Source organism: Amaranthus tricolor, chromosome 2 (assembly GCF_026212465.1).
Source record: "Amaranthus tricolor cultivar Red isolate AtriRed21 chromosome 2, ASM2621246v1, whole genome shotgun sequence".
NCBI lineage: Eukaryota > Viridiplantae > Streptophyta > Magnoliopsida > Caryophyllales > Amaranthaceae > Amaranthus > Amaranthus tricolor.
This window is the reverse complement of record NC_080048.1, coordinates 3,156,089-3,171,246: the sequence shown is the minus strand read 5'-3', so window position 1 is coordinate 3,171,246 and position 15,158 is coordinate 3,156,089. Positions and strand designations below refer to the sequence as shown.

General features: G+C 32.1%; 1 protein-coding gene across 4 annotated transcripts; it reads right to left on the bottom strand.

Moving 5' to 3' along the window:
• Positions 1-44: 44 nt before the first annotated feature.
• Positions 45-7,930, bottom strand: LOC130805533 (fanconi-associated nuclease 1 homolog). Of its 4 annotated transcripts, none has more exons than XM_057670307.1 (15): positions 7,542-7,917; positions 6,119-6,400; positions 5,871-6,052; positions 5,680-5,784; positions 4,975-5,239; positions 4,813-4,875; positions 4,631-4,705; positions 4,400-4,518; positions 2,823-2,893; positions 2,655-2,742; positions 2,432-2,572; positions 2,132-2,358; positions 1,435-1,708; positions 1,088-1,321; positions 45-1,006 (listed from the first exon to the last, which is right to left on the bottom strand). In XM_057670307.1, exons 1-15 carry the CDS (start codon positions 7,819-7,821, stop codon positions 563-565), a joined length of 2,850 nt encoding a protein of 949 aa, XP_057526290.1. In that variant the 5' UTR covers positions 7,822-7,917; the 3' UTR covers positions 45-562. The 4 variants fall into 4 exon arrangements, with proteins under 4 accessions (XP_057526290.1, XP_057526291.1, XP_057526288.1 ...); XM_057670308.1 differs by having other exon boundaries at positions 5,871-6,076; positions 6,191-6,400; XM_057670305.1 differs by having other exon boundaries at positions 5,871-6,400; positions 7,542-7,930.
• Positions 7,931-15,158: the final 7,228 nt, after the last annotated feature.

Genomic DNA, 15,158 nt, shown 5'->3' with positions numbered 1-15,158 from the left:
AAAACTTAGCGGTTGTCTTTGACAAGCTCAACCCAATTCTAAAATTATTTTAATTATATTTCTTTATTCAATTGGACAATTTATCCACAAGAATACCAACAGCAAATGTACAAGTATAAAACACAACCATCAATAGATGATTAGATGAACCATCCCAAATAAAAATAAAATAGAAAATAATTAATTTACTCGTACGTCTAAGGAACTGCTCATATAATCTGCTCTAATTTTCGTCTTCTCGAAAAGATCTTGCTTTCTTAATTTCAGACTAATACAGCCAGTGTGACTATCTCTCTGAGGCTTTGACATTCTCCGTATAATCTCCTAAAAGTGTCATCGGAGTAAAACTTTGACAAATGAAGAAACGTTAGATCCTTTCCAAATTTTCGTTAACCTGGAAGGCGAAGCAAGAGCTGGATGTAATGCTCTGAGCCTGAGAATACGCTGCCATCAACAATTCATCTGAATCCGGTTACGTCACCTTGAGCTATTCCGGTTGCGTTTCGTGGTGATTGGGGAGGAATGTTCCCGGATCGCGGTTGATGCAACTATGGTGGCAACTTCATGCTAAAGCTGAAGGGTTTACTTTGCAGACCTCTACAGTGAAGCCACAATCAATCAAGGTAAGCAGCCATGCTCGTTGTTGTTCAGAAAGCCGATCTTTGGGGCCTTTGACTTCAACAAGTTTTGCTTCGCCCCTGTAGCCTTCATGAAAATGCCATAACAGCAAATCAGGCATTCCACTAGACCAACTTCGGTAATCCTGGGACAAAAGCCGGCAAAGATTTGAAAGGGAAGGGCCTTTGATGCATGAAACAGCAGCACGAAGCTCAGAAAGTGAATGTCTTTCCCAGTTAACACCCCTGCAAAGTGTACCGTAATGCAACTCCCACGACATTATGAGGATAGTCTCGGCCATACCATTGTGAATCTTCTGCAAGTGATGTTCGATAATGCCTTTTCTGGCAATATAAAAGTTATCACTGTCCATGTCCAAAGGTGCACTCTACAAATAAAAGTTCCACAATCAAATGCCTTCATACTTTTAAAAACAAATTAAAACAGAAATTTCAAAGGTGTTTTATACCTGAAATCTGGTGCGAAATGTATCTGGTACATCTGAAAATATAATATCCCACATAAGAAGACCATATATGGTCAACCAAATGCCACTTTCTGTATGAACACCCTGCCAGCCACCCCCTTCTCCTGCATAGAATTGTAGAGCAAGCTCTTCTACTCCACATTGCTCGTCATCTTGACCATAAAATCTACTCTTCGTCCCTATTTTGCTGCTTAATGGTCTCCCTTGGATATGTACCTAAGCAGATAAATAATGCTCGCTGTTCAACCGTGCAAACCCCAGATTTTGATTTTGAAAACCCTTTTCTTAGTATTGTGCAGAAAAAAAACTTTTAAAATCCCTCTGATTACCTCTGTGATCTTTCTTTTGACAAAAGAAGCATAACTAGGGGTTTTCCAACGCCTTGGTGGCTTCCCTAAGCGTATGACCCGCCTTTGCAACGCCATTTTTGAACCAGCACGAACCCATGGGTCTAAAACACCATCTTCTGCAACAGAGAGACTCTGTTCTATACAACCAATGTGTTCTAAATCAATGGACAATCTTAATGTCCAGTATCCTCTTCTTCCACCAGAAGTAAAACTGTTAAGCAACAGCTTCAACAATTTGATGGCATCCTGGTACCTACAAAAGAAGGCGCAATTCAGCTACAAATTAACACATGCATAAAGCCAATCATCTGCTGAAAACACCACATGACTCGCCCATGTCTACTTTGGACAAGGAATGTACAGATAGAGATCAAGATCAAACAGACCAGACCTCTAACATTTAGTCTCAACTTTTTCTACAAGAGCATACTCACTGTTAAAAGAGCGGAACATGTAGAAAAAATTCTCAAGGCTAGTAGATAGCTGAGTGAGAAGTGAGCACAAAAAAATCTAAAATGAGATGTTTATTAATGACATTCGCCTATATCCTCTCAACATTTCACCCACCACACAATTGAAAAACCTATACGTGTGCATTGTCTCCTTATGAACTATAATGTGCAACCATACAAAACTGTAGCCGTAGCGGACAGCTAAACATCAAAAGCACACACACCTACGTTCTTGTTCATGGATGGAAACACCAAGCAAGACAATTTTAGAGTTAACCCAAGCTGCTGAAAAACATTGAAGAAATGAAACTTCTGACTTTAAAGGCAATGATTGACTTTTCATCATAAAATCACTTGACAATTGATATTCGGCTATCTCGATACATTGAAGCACCAACTTTGAGTTGCCTTCTTCAAGGGATTGGTCCATAATCTGTGCAACTTCAATGGCCTGCACTAACAAAAAACAGTTGGAAAAGAATCTAGGGTAAAGCTTATTTATAGCAATGGACACAAAACTTAACCTCTTCATAAGCAAGCAGGTCACTTCTGGTAGAGAATACTGGATGTGAAATTGAACATTTGTACTCTGGGTACTTGAGAATTCGCAAATCAACTAAAAGGAATGAAGACAAATCTTGCTCTCCATCCAAGAAGAATAGTCTCTATATATAGCAACTGCAATATTGAGAACAATTATGATGCCAGAAGAAAGAAAAAAAGCATTAATTACGGCTTGGCCATCACCTGAACACGCCACAAAAGAGATTCAGCAGTTGAAGAAATTCGAACACATGTTGCTGTTCTGTCAAAAATCAAACTTGGAAGGAGAGGACTGCAATATTGCCATATAGACTCTTAAAGCTTATAAAAGGGTAGATAAAAGATTCTTTAATAGGAAGAAATTCATGATACCAGAGTCCATCTTTAAATGAAGAGTGTAGTGATGCAATAAGCTCTTTCTTCCTCGAGCCAACTTTGGAACCCTGCGCCCCATTACAGAAGCAACAATCATTATATTGTGAAATTGACCAATTACAACAAAAATATTCTCCAAGGTTTGCTGATCCTCTAACTGTTTTCATATGTAACTCAATTTCTTTGGGTTCTTATGGAGAGGGTAAGGGCAGAGATAACTGGAAAGGAGGACAGAAAGTGAAAACAATCATAATCACACAAATTGTATAATAACTTAATAATCAGAATAAACCAAGATTAAGTTATCACTAAAGATTTAACCGATCTCCAGTCTCAACTTCTTTATTGTTTAGATTTTAGAATCACTTTAGACCCCACAATAAATCACTCAGACACTCAGACTATACACTTGATCTCTAAAACAAGGAACTCTTTTATAAAAGAAAATGAAAAATAATATTCCACAATGGAGTGGATGGTATGGTATATTGATACCATGCCATGTGGGTTCATGAGCTCAGCAGTCTGAACTGAAGTCTTGAATTTCAAGACTCTCCTTCAGACTTTGTCAAGTCTCATACCTTCAAGCTTCCATATTGCAACCATTCTAACCCAAGTAGTTAATAGAGAAGCTGCACTTATCACACATCAAGGAATATAAAAATAACAAGAAATATAATAAATCCAAATAATAGTGCTTGAACAAGGAAGTAATAGCACACCATCAGTCTGCAGCTGCAATAAAACTGCATCTGTAAATGTTTAACTCGTATCGGCCGCATGGCATATCTCTCACAATGCAGTTATCAAAGGTTAATTTACTTTAGGAGCATCCATCAAGAATTATCCAAACTTTAGGAAGATCTATTCATCATGCTCCAACAATCCTGACCCTTATTTATGTGAAGTAGTAGATGATATTTGCAACCTCTAAGGTAAGGTTGCGTATACGGTTGCATACATCGGACTGTTGCTTAGGTGGGATTCCTTAATGACATTAGGATAAATAAAATGGGATGAAATAAAATTTGGAGCCAAAAGGTCATGAAGATGATCCCTTCTCATGGGTACCACCCCCAAATGAATTTTGCCAGAGTAGCAATTGAGATCCATTGACTGGGTCTTGATAGATGTACATGATTGAAGTATTAGCATCTATGTAAAACAAAACTATGAACAAAACATTTAAGATCATTTTGAACTCAGAAAAAAAAAAGAAAAAAAAAAAGAAAAAAAAAAAAAAAAAAGACCATAGCTCAAAAAATAGAAATGAAAATAAACATAAATTGAACATAAAACTTTATCTAACCGAGAATGACAGAAGCAAACGTCTAGTTAGTCTGTCATCATCTCTTCCAAATGTACTCTCGTATCAAAAAAATGATGAACAGTATTAATTCTTACTTCCTATGCATATTCATATCAAAGAAATGATGAATAGCATTAGTCGTAATTATGAAAGAATTGAATAATGGCAAACAATCATTGGCCCCCTCCTGTCCAGTCCAGTGCCCACAAGAAACTCCACGAAATGGCCTATGAAAACTGGAAAGTAAAGAAAAGTAAATGCACACCTTCTTTAGCATTTGAAGGATCTCACACAGCTCGCTCACTGTTAAGATGTTCAGAAGTTCCTCTAAATCATTGTCATTAATGCCGCTACTATCACCAAAAGAGCAGACATAAGACGCTTCTGTTGGTAAAGTATCATCATGAGATCCAGCATTTAATCACAAACCTTGATATAGGACACGTGAATAAACTATGAGTAACAAAAACAGCTGACGCCTGACACTATATTTTACCTGAGAGTTCATCAACTGCTTGTTGATAATCCAGTATTTCTGGATATGAAAAACTAGATATGCGAAACCATGGTCCTGTAAGAAATTAAAGGCAGTTAATAATTTCTAGATAGGAAAACAAGCTTGCAAAATGCAGTCCATTCACATATCACAATTACTATAGGTTAAAATGGATAGAGAACCTTTTCTTGAGTAAAGTCGTACAAAGAGCCTTTGGCTATCATCAGAAAATGAGCGGAATGATTCTGCTAACAGTGAACAATTAATCAAAACAAACCAGAGACAAAACACTGCATGAATTTTATACATGAAAACAAAACTGAATGGCAAAAGGGCAAAATCACCTAAGAAAAACTTCTCATCATCTGTGAAAAGATGCATATTGCTTGTTAAAGCATCTTCAATCATGAGCCCGAAATTCTTCTGGTACTTTATAGGGCTCGATGGAGAACTCTTGCCAGACTTCATCAGGCAATAAATATTATTGCATAAAAACCTCAGCATAGCAATGTCATCTTTTGAGAATTCACTATAAGATGGTGGTTTTAGGCACATGATTTTGATGGGGATGATATCCAAAGAGCTTTTTGGAACTGAAGTGATCACTCCCTGGGGTATAGTTCGTATATCAAACGACAAGCATAGTAGCTAACAGAATTGGAGGAGAACAAATGAAAGATGCTGACAGCAGTGCAACAAGCAACAATTAAATAACATATTTTATACATTGTTCAAAAGTTTGCACAGGGCTATCACTAACTTTTAATTTTTAAGCAGTACAGCAGGATAGCAGCTTGAGTTATTAATTCTTAAGCAAATCAACTAGATCAAGTGTCTCAAGACATTTATCATGCAATATATTTGAGAAATATTAGCAGTAGAATTAAGTATTTGGGGAATAACACAAATTTTGTCAAAAGGCAAAAAGGGCTAGGTCATCGTTACAAAACAAAGCAATGGTGATTAGTTTCCAAATAAATACAGCCTTGCAGTGAGCAATGGAGAGAATTTGTATGAAAACTGGAAAGGAGAAAAGATTCATGAAATACCTCAAACTTCAGCTGATACTTGTCAATCAAAGGTGACAAATGTTGAGCCAATTCCCGAGGAAGAAAACCTAAGATTTTTCCAGAGCCAGCATCTGCGGATGTAACCTGTCCATGGTGGACCAGACATTGACTATACCAGAATTAGCACCAAACATGCTTAAGAAGAAACAAACAAAGATAGCAGGTAAAACCTTGATGGCATTAGGATCTTTGATGTTGTAAGGGTCTCTTAGAAAACAGATGCTTGTACCAGCAACAGCTTCTGCAGCATCAACATATTTACGACCCACAATGCATGTCTCAAGAGTCGTCCCAGATAAATCATCAAGAATTCCTTCCACATCAACATCTGATGCACCAGATCCAAAGGGTTCTGAAGAAGCATCAGTCATCTCATCTGCATCATCATCAATGTAAATCTTCTCAGTAAAAGTCTTACTGTGTTGGATGATTGAACCAAAAACTAATGATGATTTCAATGAGGTTCCATCATAAGATCTGCTCATTTCACATTGACTTTTGGCACAAGTTACTTCATCAGCACCAATGCTTCCCAGCTGGAGATTGTTCTTTGCAGGTTCAATGACCTGTACCACATCACTAGTCCCTGCATGAACTCCCTCACTTTCGCACCTACTACTTTTGAGTTTTGGGCAAAAGCTGAACTGAAGAAGAGTGCGTTGACTTAGTTTTCGCTTTGTTCCTCGAAGAAGACACAAATCTGAAGCCATCTTTTTGACGTCAGTATTAACATCATTATAAACAAAGTCATGCCAAGTGCAGAACAAACAGGAGTAAATCTATTTAGAAGAAAAAGAAACATCATAATAGGGATAAATATAACTCATAGCTGAAAGCCCAAAACAAAGATGCTTTCTGAACATGTTCTATGAAAACAGATGACTTTAATGATTAGCATAAGAACAAAATAACATTTGACTTAAATGTTTCTTATAGTATAGTAAAAGCATTCAAGGAATAAGTAACTTTGATGGCGAGACATCATTGAACTGATTGCAGCAACAAAAACATAAACGCCGAACACAGGCAGTAGAAATTCACGCTAAGTATCAATATAGACGCTCAATAATGTAGGGTTAAGGGTAATTTGATAGTCTTCCTTGTATTAGTTCTATATAAATACCAATTTTCAACTTCAAAGAAAAGAACAAGAAAAAAGGCTTATTACACCTCTTATAATATCAACTTTAATTCATCCCACAACCTTAAATCGATTAATTTCAGTGTAGAGTGTGGACACCATTTTCTCAACTATTCACTTGTCCAAACCACTCACGTTACATAAAAATCGCCACCTACTAATCCCATAGGAAATTTTATTTCCTCGGAACTGCTTAGGAAATGGAAATTTACCAACTGGTAATGGTAACTCCAAATTCATGCGCCAATTGCAAATTTCAATGCTCAACCAAACAAACAACATTTCCTACGAATTTGAAAAAGGAGATAATTTCAAAGGAATTAGAAATTTCCACTGAGCTCATAGAATCCATGTCAACCTAGTCAACAGCTCAACTGGCACTGTAACTGCACTGGATTTCAGCATATCAAAAAGCTCCAAATATGCTTCTAGGCCTCTACTATTAACAAACATTCTTAATAAGGTTAGCATTCCCCCTACTATTACAAAATTATTGTAAGATGATAGTATGATACCAAGAATAGCATTTCCAATATATAACCAATATCGATTTCTGCTTAAATAAAATAAGCAGCAGATAGACTAGAATACCCCAAAACAATTCCCCTTAAACCTTTGCAACAAATTCATACCAAAAAATGAAAAATTTATCATCGAAAGTGAGCATATTCAACAAAAATTAAACTAAAATAAAACTTACCAAGATGAGAATTGACAGACCAATCATCAGCGCGAATCTGTGTACTACAAACAGGACAATCAACAAACCCTTTCTCTGAACTAGAACCTTCTAGTTTATCATCGATTGAGTTAGCTTCCGTCTTAACAGTGGCAGAACCGTCAAGTAATTGCTTACCGTTTCCATCGTTGACAGAATTCGACGGCAAAGAACAAGAATACGATAGGATGTTAGAGAGATTTGAAAGAAATCTCCTCCGTTTTCCGATGATCCTTCGTAGACTTTCTCTTCCTTTTAGCATTTTATTGGGGAAATTGGGGAAAATTGTTAGTCAAGTAAATTTGGTTGCCCTAATTGATATTGAAGTTATAAATTGCCAAGACGCTTCAGTAGTTGTGTATTCCCGCCATTTTATAGGACTCCACATGGCCATATAATCATAGTAATAATATTCGTTATCGAATCTATTTTTTATTTGGAATATTTAATTAATATTTTTAAAATATATTTAGAAAAAAAATATATTTATGTGAGATTTTATTAAAATCTTTTTAATGTATATTTTTTTATTATATATTTTTTGTAACTTTTTATAATGCGTGTTTATAGATATTGAGGTTTAAAATTTATTTTAAAAACTATACAAAAAATAAATGAAAAAAACAAAAAGGAACAGAGGAAGTAATAAGTCCTATTTCCATTCTTCTCTGGAACTCAATCAATCAAGGGACTTATACTTTCTCCGTCTACTTACTTTGCATCAATTGTTACTTTAATTTATTACACTCATTTTGAATAATTTTTATTTTTGGATAATAATTTACCACGTTCTTTTAATCTTATTCATATTTTTTAACTTTTATTCACTTTTTTCTTAAGTTACACTCTAATCTCTTTGATGCAAAATCAAATGAACAAAGTAGTATTTTCTCTTATAATTCCAATGTCTTCTTAAAAAACAATCGTTTATAATGTAGGCGAGAATGTAAGTTTTAAAAATTTTGCTATTCGAAGTATACTAATAAATCCTAAAATAATTATTTTTGTAAGTAGTGAGAGTTAAATCTTTATCATAATGAGAGATTGTAAGTGTTTTACAGCCGGTGCAAGATAAAAGGAATAATAGGAGTATAGCACAGCACAATAAACCAAACCAATAAGTAAACTACAACATGAAAGGAGAAAGTCAAGGACTAAAACTCGTCGCCCCCTAGTATAGATGTGTGTTAAGGATTTGGGCTAGATGGTATTTGTGCTATTCACAAGGCCTATACAATTTGATGTTCATAAATTTTTGTATGATGAGAGGGTTTTAATGTAAGATATGCCTTGTATTTGGATTAAATAGTCTAATAATAAAAACTTTTAGCTTATAGACTTCTTATTTTGAGATCTTCTCACCGTGAGACGGCCAGCCTCAACCCACCCAAGGCTTGTATTTATGGTTCTAACTCCTAACCAACATTCAAACATAGCTCTCTTATTAATTGAAATTTGATAAAAGATAAATTTTTTGTAAAAAATTCCTAACATAAAATTAAAAAATTTTAATTCTGAAAATAAGCGTCTCCTTGTCAAAGCTGAGATCGAGTATTAGCTCATTGTTAGTAACAACGAACAAAGAAACCGGTCAAAAAAAGTCAAAATTCTTTGTTTGTTGTTCCTAACAGTGAGAAGACATTGTCATAATGTTTGAAGAGACATAAAAAATTTCATGTTTGTTCATTGTAGCAAACAAAGTCATGGTAATTTTTTTCTCTTATTCGCTGTTAATAACAGCGAACAAATCCTAACCTTAGACTCGAACATGAAAACACTTATTTGGGGAATTAAAAACTTTTGAAACTTATTTTAGGAACTTTTGGGTAAAAAAAAAACTTATTTTATTCAATTTTTCTTCTTAATTCAGCTTAGGCATCTCATTCATAAACGTTATTTATCTTTAACTCTTAAGTTGCATTTTATTCTTATTTTATACGCTAAAATTGACATACCCTCGGGCCTAAGTCCCTTTGAATTGGAACAAGGACATTTTGCACAATGTTTAAGGATATATGTGATCATTCAAATTGTTTGGATCACGTTAATAAGGAAAGAAACTAAGTAGATGGAAATTATAGAAAGTGGTAAAGATATTTTCATATAAGTAAATTGTGGCAAAGTAAATAGATGCACTAAAATGAAAAATATAACAATTTTAAAGGAAGAGAGGATACAGGCAAGTGATAACTTATTTAATTCATTTTAATATAAATTTTATTAATATTAATTTTTTTAATAATTTTTAGTTATCTGTAGATAGAGATATTTAAAAATGAACTAGTGTTGGATATTTAAATGATACATTTTAAAAATACAAATGAAGCGATGCATTTCTTTGCGAAATTATGCTTGTCTTGGGCGATGGATGTGTTGTTTGATCAAAGTATGTGTGGGTAATAATTAGTTACCATCCATTCTCTATTAATAAGGATGATACGTGACTGACCAAGCTCAATACTAATTAATTAATTGTATTTAATTCTTGAAATTTGCTGTAGCATTTTTTACTGCACATGCACAAGAGAACATTATCAATATTAGCCTTTTCATTTGCCTCGTCTTAAATCAGGGCCGTCTAATTTATTTTCGAATTCCGATGTGAAAGATTAAAAGGACCTTGGACCTCTAAAAATCTAAAGCATAATAATTAACACTCCATATAATTTCTTTTTATTTTGCATTGTTGATATTTTAACTATTTTATAAAAAAGCTTTATAACTCGTAGTATTACATAGCAAAAAATGTAAATTATACTTAAATCTAGTTCAAATTAATATCAACCTAGTATATGAAAATATACTTTTTGGACCCTGAAAAATTTAAGGCTTTAAGCAATAACTAATTTTGCCCAAACTCATCGACGACCATGTCTTACCTGCTCACCATTACTCCAATATAAAGGTCCCAAAATGTTATAAATTGAAAATGCATAATAATTATATAAGATAAATACTTTACACTTCGCAATTCAAAATCTATTTTAAATTAGTTGCTATATTTTCTATTTTCACACCATCCAACGCATTATTTTATTTTTTAATATCTTTATTTGTGAATAGTTAAAAATCATAAAAAAAATAATTATATTATAAAAATATACTTTGAGGCCAATAAAACGAGATTCTATTTGACTATATTTTTTCATATACATAATTAATATTGAGTGAAAAAACATTGACTGATGAATAAAAGATATTATACAAGTGTAGCAACTAATTTCAACCGCATCTGGATCAATAAGTATTTTTGTCAGTTAACAATTGGTTAAACTTAATTAGCCAATATACATATAAGATAAATAACAGACCATTCGAATATTATAATATATTATTAGAATATCATTTATTCTTATATTTTGTATAGTTTAGAAATACAACCATCATATTAAATATATCCTAGTTTCCATTAACCTAGATTGTAAACTCTTTTATATATTGTATAGAAGTATATTTCTATCGTCTTAGCTTCTGATATCATATTAATGAACCAACTCAACTAAAAACTTAAGTTGATAATTGAGACTTTTCAAACAGTCTTTCAAACAAACACAATAAGATAAAACAAACATTTATGTGAGACTTTCCAAAGAGTCTTTCAAACAAATGACAATCAAAACAAGAAGCTTGCTACAATGTGTTTTTTTCTTTTAAAATGGTGACATAGAGTTCTTATGAAGTAGCTATTTATTGTTCATATACAATGTATATAGGTGCCAATTCAAGTATAATGGTGTAGACTTTGGACCAACCACTCCAACTACTAACTCAAACATGTGGTATGCTTGTTAAGTCTTTACCATGTGGGACCTATTTATCATTTATAAATATTGTTTGATCATCACTTACCTTAGCCTTAAGGCCCTTAACCCACTATAATGAAAGCTCCAGCTACTAAATATCCCACCAGCCATCTATAGTGGACATATCCTCCCATTTAATGGACCCGTTTCTTTTCTTTGGTTAACATGATAGCAACTTCTAGTTTTCTATTGGTTTGTTTTGAGTTTGCTTCACTCTTTACGAAAATTATCCATATGTTTTAAAAAGAAATATTTTTTGAAATAAATTGAAATATATGGGTTGAAATTTTTGTAATTGATAGAGAATCATAAGTTGACCTAATAGTTAAATGTTTATTATTCTACTTATTAAAAAATTAAAATTCTATACTTCTTAATATTATCTATTCTTTAGAAGTAGGAACAGACTAAATGCAAAATATAAAGACATAAAAAAAACAAATACAATATTAGTGATTTACTCACCAATATTATTTATAATATACTAACATGATCATCATTCTTTTTTTTTGCTTTCTTAAAAGGTTTCCTTTTATATTACGTGGGTGTGGATCTATCAACCAAAGTGATTAATCATTAAATTTTGGAAGTTTGAAGTGCCCATACGGCCATATCATCCATACCTTATATCTAGCAATGACAAATTTTCTTTTAAATTTTAACACTTAGTGAATTAATTAATCAATTAAATTATTTCTTCACTATTATACATTTATACTTATACTGCTTCTTATACACTATTGTCGTCTCATTTATGTTTTTCTAAGGCACATATTTAATCATAAACATCTTAAATTGTATTTAATTAAAAATTATAAAATACTAATGTTAATTAAACTTATATAGAAACAAATCAAACAAGATTTTATTCAACTATTATTTAACTTATATATTAAAAATAAAATATAAATTAAAACTGATCGATTTATAGTATAAAAAATCAAATGAAACATTAATACTAAAGGAGGGAATATTAATTACCACAAGCTAGTTTCTTATTTTTTGTACTGGCTAGTACGTACGTGACATGTTAATTAATTAGCTTTAATATCAATAAAATAAATGTCTAACAATCAAGAAAAAGATAATTTGTTTATGTTGTGAAGCAATTTTAAATTATCAGGATTATTTGTAATGATGAAAAAATCTACTAAAACTGTTATGAATGGTATGTGTGACTTGATTGCACAAATTAATGTGTGTATTCATGTGTATGACTCTTGGTTTGTGGAATCTATATGGGATGTAATTATGTGGAGAGTATTCATGAAGAATTATGGGTGTTAATGAAGATTAATGAAGAAGTAGAAAGGGTTTGATTTATTGTAGCTCAATAAGAATTCTGACAGAGGAAGCAGAGAGGTCGCTCGACCTACCCGCTCGACCGAGCGAGCTATATTGGTAGGTCGAGCGGTCAGACAGAATGCTTAAGAATGTAGCTGATGTTCGCTCGACCGAGCAAGCTCCCTGTTCTGGTCGAGCGGATCCTCTGATGTGCATGGGATGCTGTTTTTCAACCTTTCAAGTCCTTGGAGTTATTTCATATTATTCATTACTCTATATTAACTATGTATTCAAGTGAACTATTGATATTCATGTACCCAGTACTATATATAGAGCTCTCATACTCACACATCAAACACATCAAACACAACCCCTAAGCCAAACACATAGCCTTTTGTTTTTTATCTCTTACTCAATTGTAATTCTTCATTAAGAAGTGTTGTTTATACTCTTTTGATATAATATAAACAGAAACTACACACCACGGAGGACCTAGCCATCATTGGGTGAACCTCCTTAAATCCTTGTGTCTATTTTGATTAGTTTACATTGTCAAACGTTGTTTTGTTCATTGTTGTTTGTATCGTTCTTAGCATCGTAACGGTTTTGGCAAACATTCTCAAAAACAATGGTAATGGGGGTCTTAAAAAAAAGCATGGTAGGATATGGTACTAAATTATACTCCCAACGTTCTTTTTTGATCTTTCACTTTGGGTTTTTCACACATATTAAGGAAGATAGAATCTTTGGGTTGTAGTGGGTATTATTTTAATTAAATAGTAGGGTGAAGTAATGATTGTATTGGAAGTATGAGGTTGTATTGGGTATTATTTTAATTAAATAGTAGAGTGAAGTAATAATTGTATTGAAAGTATGAGAAAGAAAATAATTATAAATAAAAGAAAATGGGTACATTAAAAGAAAATGGGGGTTTTTAAGGGGTAAAAGTGGGATAAAAACTTTCTAAAAATAGAACGTATTCTAAAGTGGAAGAACTTTTGAAACTACCCATTATAGTAATGTAGAAGATCAAAAAAGAACGGAGGGAGTAGTATTAATATAAGACTTTAGGATTTCTTAATCTTTACCGAAACACAACAAATATAGACAGTTTGTCACACTCTTCAAATTCAAGTTTTTGCATTACGCTTTTTCTTTTTTTTTTTTCAAAGGTCTAGTATCTTCTAACCATATATAGTTCACTACGATAACAAGGTTATGATCTTGTGGTCAAATTGCAACATATTAAATATTGAACCATATGCGAGTCTCACACTAAGACCCACCAATAATAATCATCACCCTCGTATAAAATAGTTTTTTAATAATGCTGATTTATTTTGGTGGTAAATAGTTTGTTTTGATTGCATAACAAATATCAGTAAGTTTGTTACAACTTTTTTTGATATTTAAACACCAATACTGGTGCTATAAATATTGAATCTTAAATCCGACTTTAATTATGTATTTTTAGATTTTGTGCCCTTAACAAGTGCGTCGTGTAAAAGGAGCCGAGTATAATTTTCACTAACTATCATGCAATTCTCAAGCTTTAAGATGTAAGAAGTATTTTCTCCGTTTATTTGGATTTATCTAATTTAATTTAAAATATTTTTTATAAAAAGTGATTAACAAGGTAAATTTAAAATATAAAGGGATGAAATAGTAGATAAAACAGATAGAAACACTATAATATCATTTTTATGCGAGGGAAAAGGGACGAAAAGCAGGGGGCATGTTAGGATATCATTATCAATGTTTTGTGGAGAGGATTATGGTAAAGATGGGACTAAAAGCACTCTTGTCCTCGTCTATTATTATTATTATTATTATTATTATTAGTATTACTATAATAATAATAATAATAATGATAATAATAATAATAATATTATTATTATTATTATTATTATTATTATTATTATCTAATATTATTTTTCATTTTATTTTTATTATTTAAGAAAAATAAAATAATAACGATAATCATGAAAGATGTAGAAAAGAAAGAATTGGATTATGTCATTATCGATTTACCAAAAATTTAGCTAACAAGTGGAGATGCACACGTGCAAGTCTTGACCAAAAAGGCCTCATGTTATTAGGGGCAAGTGGGCAACCTATGAAATAAATTAATAATAACATGTTAATTAATCCTTACTTGCAAAATGATAACCATCCAATCTCTTAAATATATGAGAATCATAACTCTTAAAAGTATCAATTTTTTGTTTTAAAAAAACACGTTTTATGTAAATAGCGATAATTATTTGTTAATTTATCAGTATTTTTTTTTGGAAAAAATTTTTGTTAAACAGGTAACACTTTTTGCTAAAAAGTAATACCTTTTTGAGTAAAAATTATCACTTTTTAACACCTAGTTCAATTTATAACATGGTTTTCATAATTCTCATAATAAGATATATATATATATATATATATATATATATATATATATATATATATATATATATATATATATATATATATATATACTTATTTATTTATTTATTGTAAA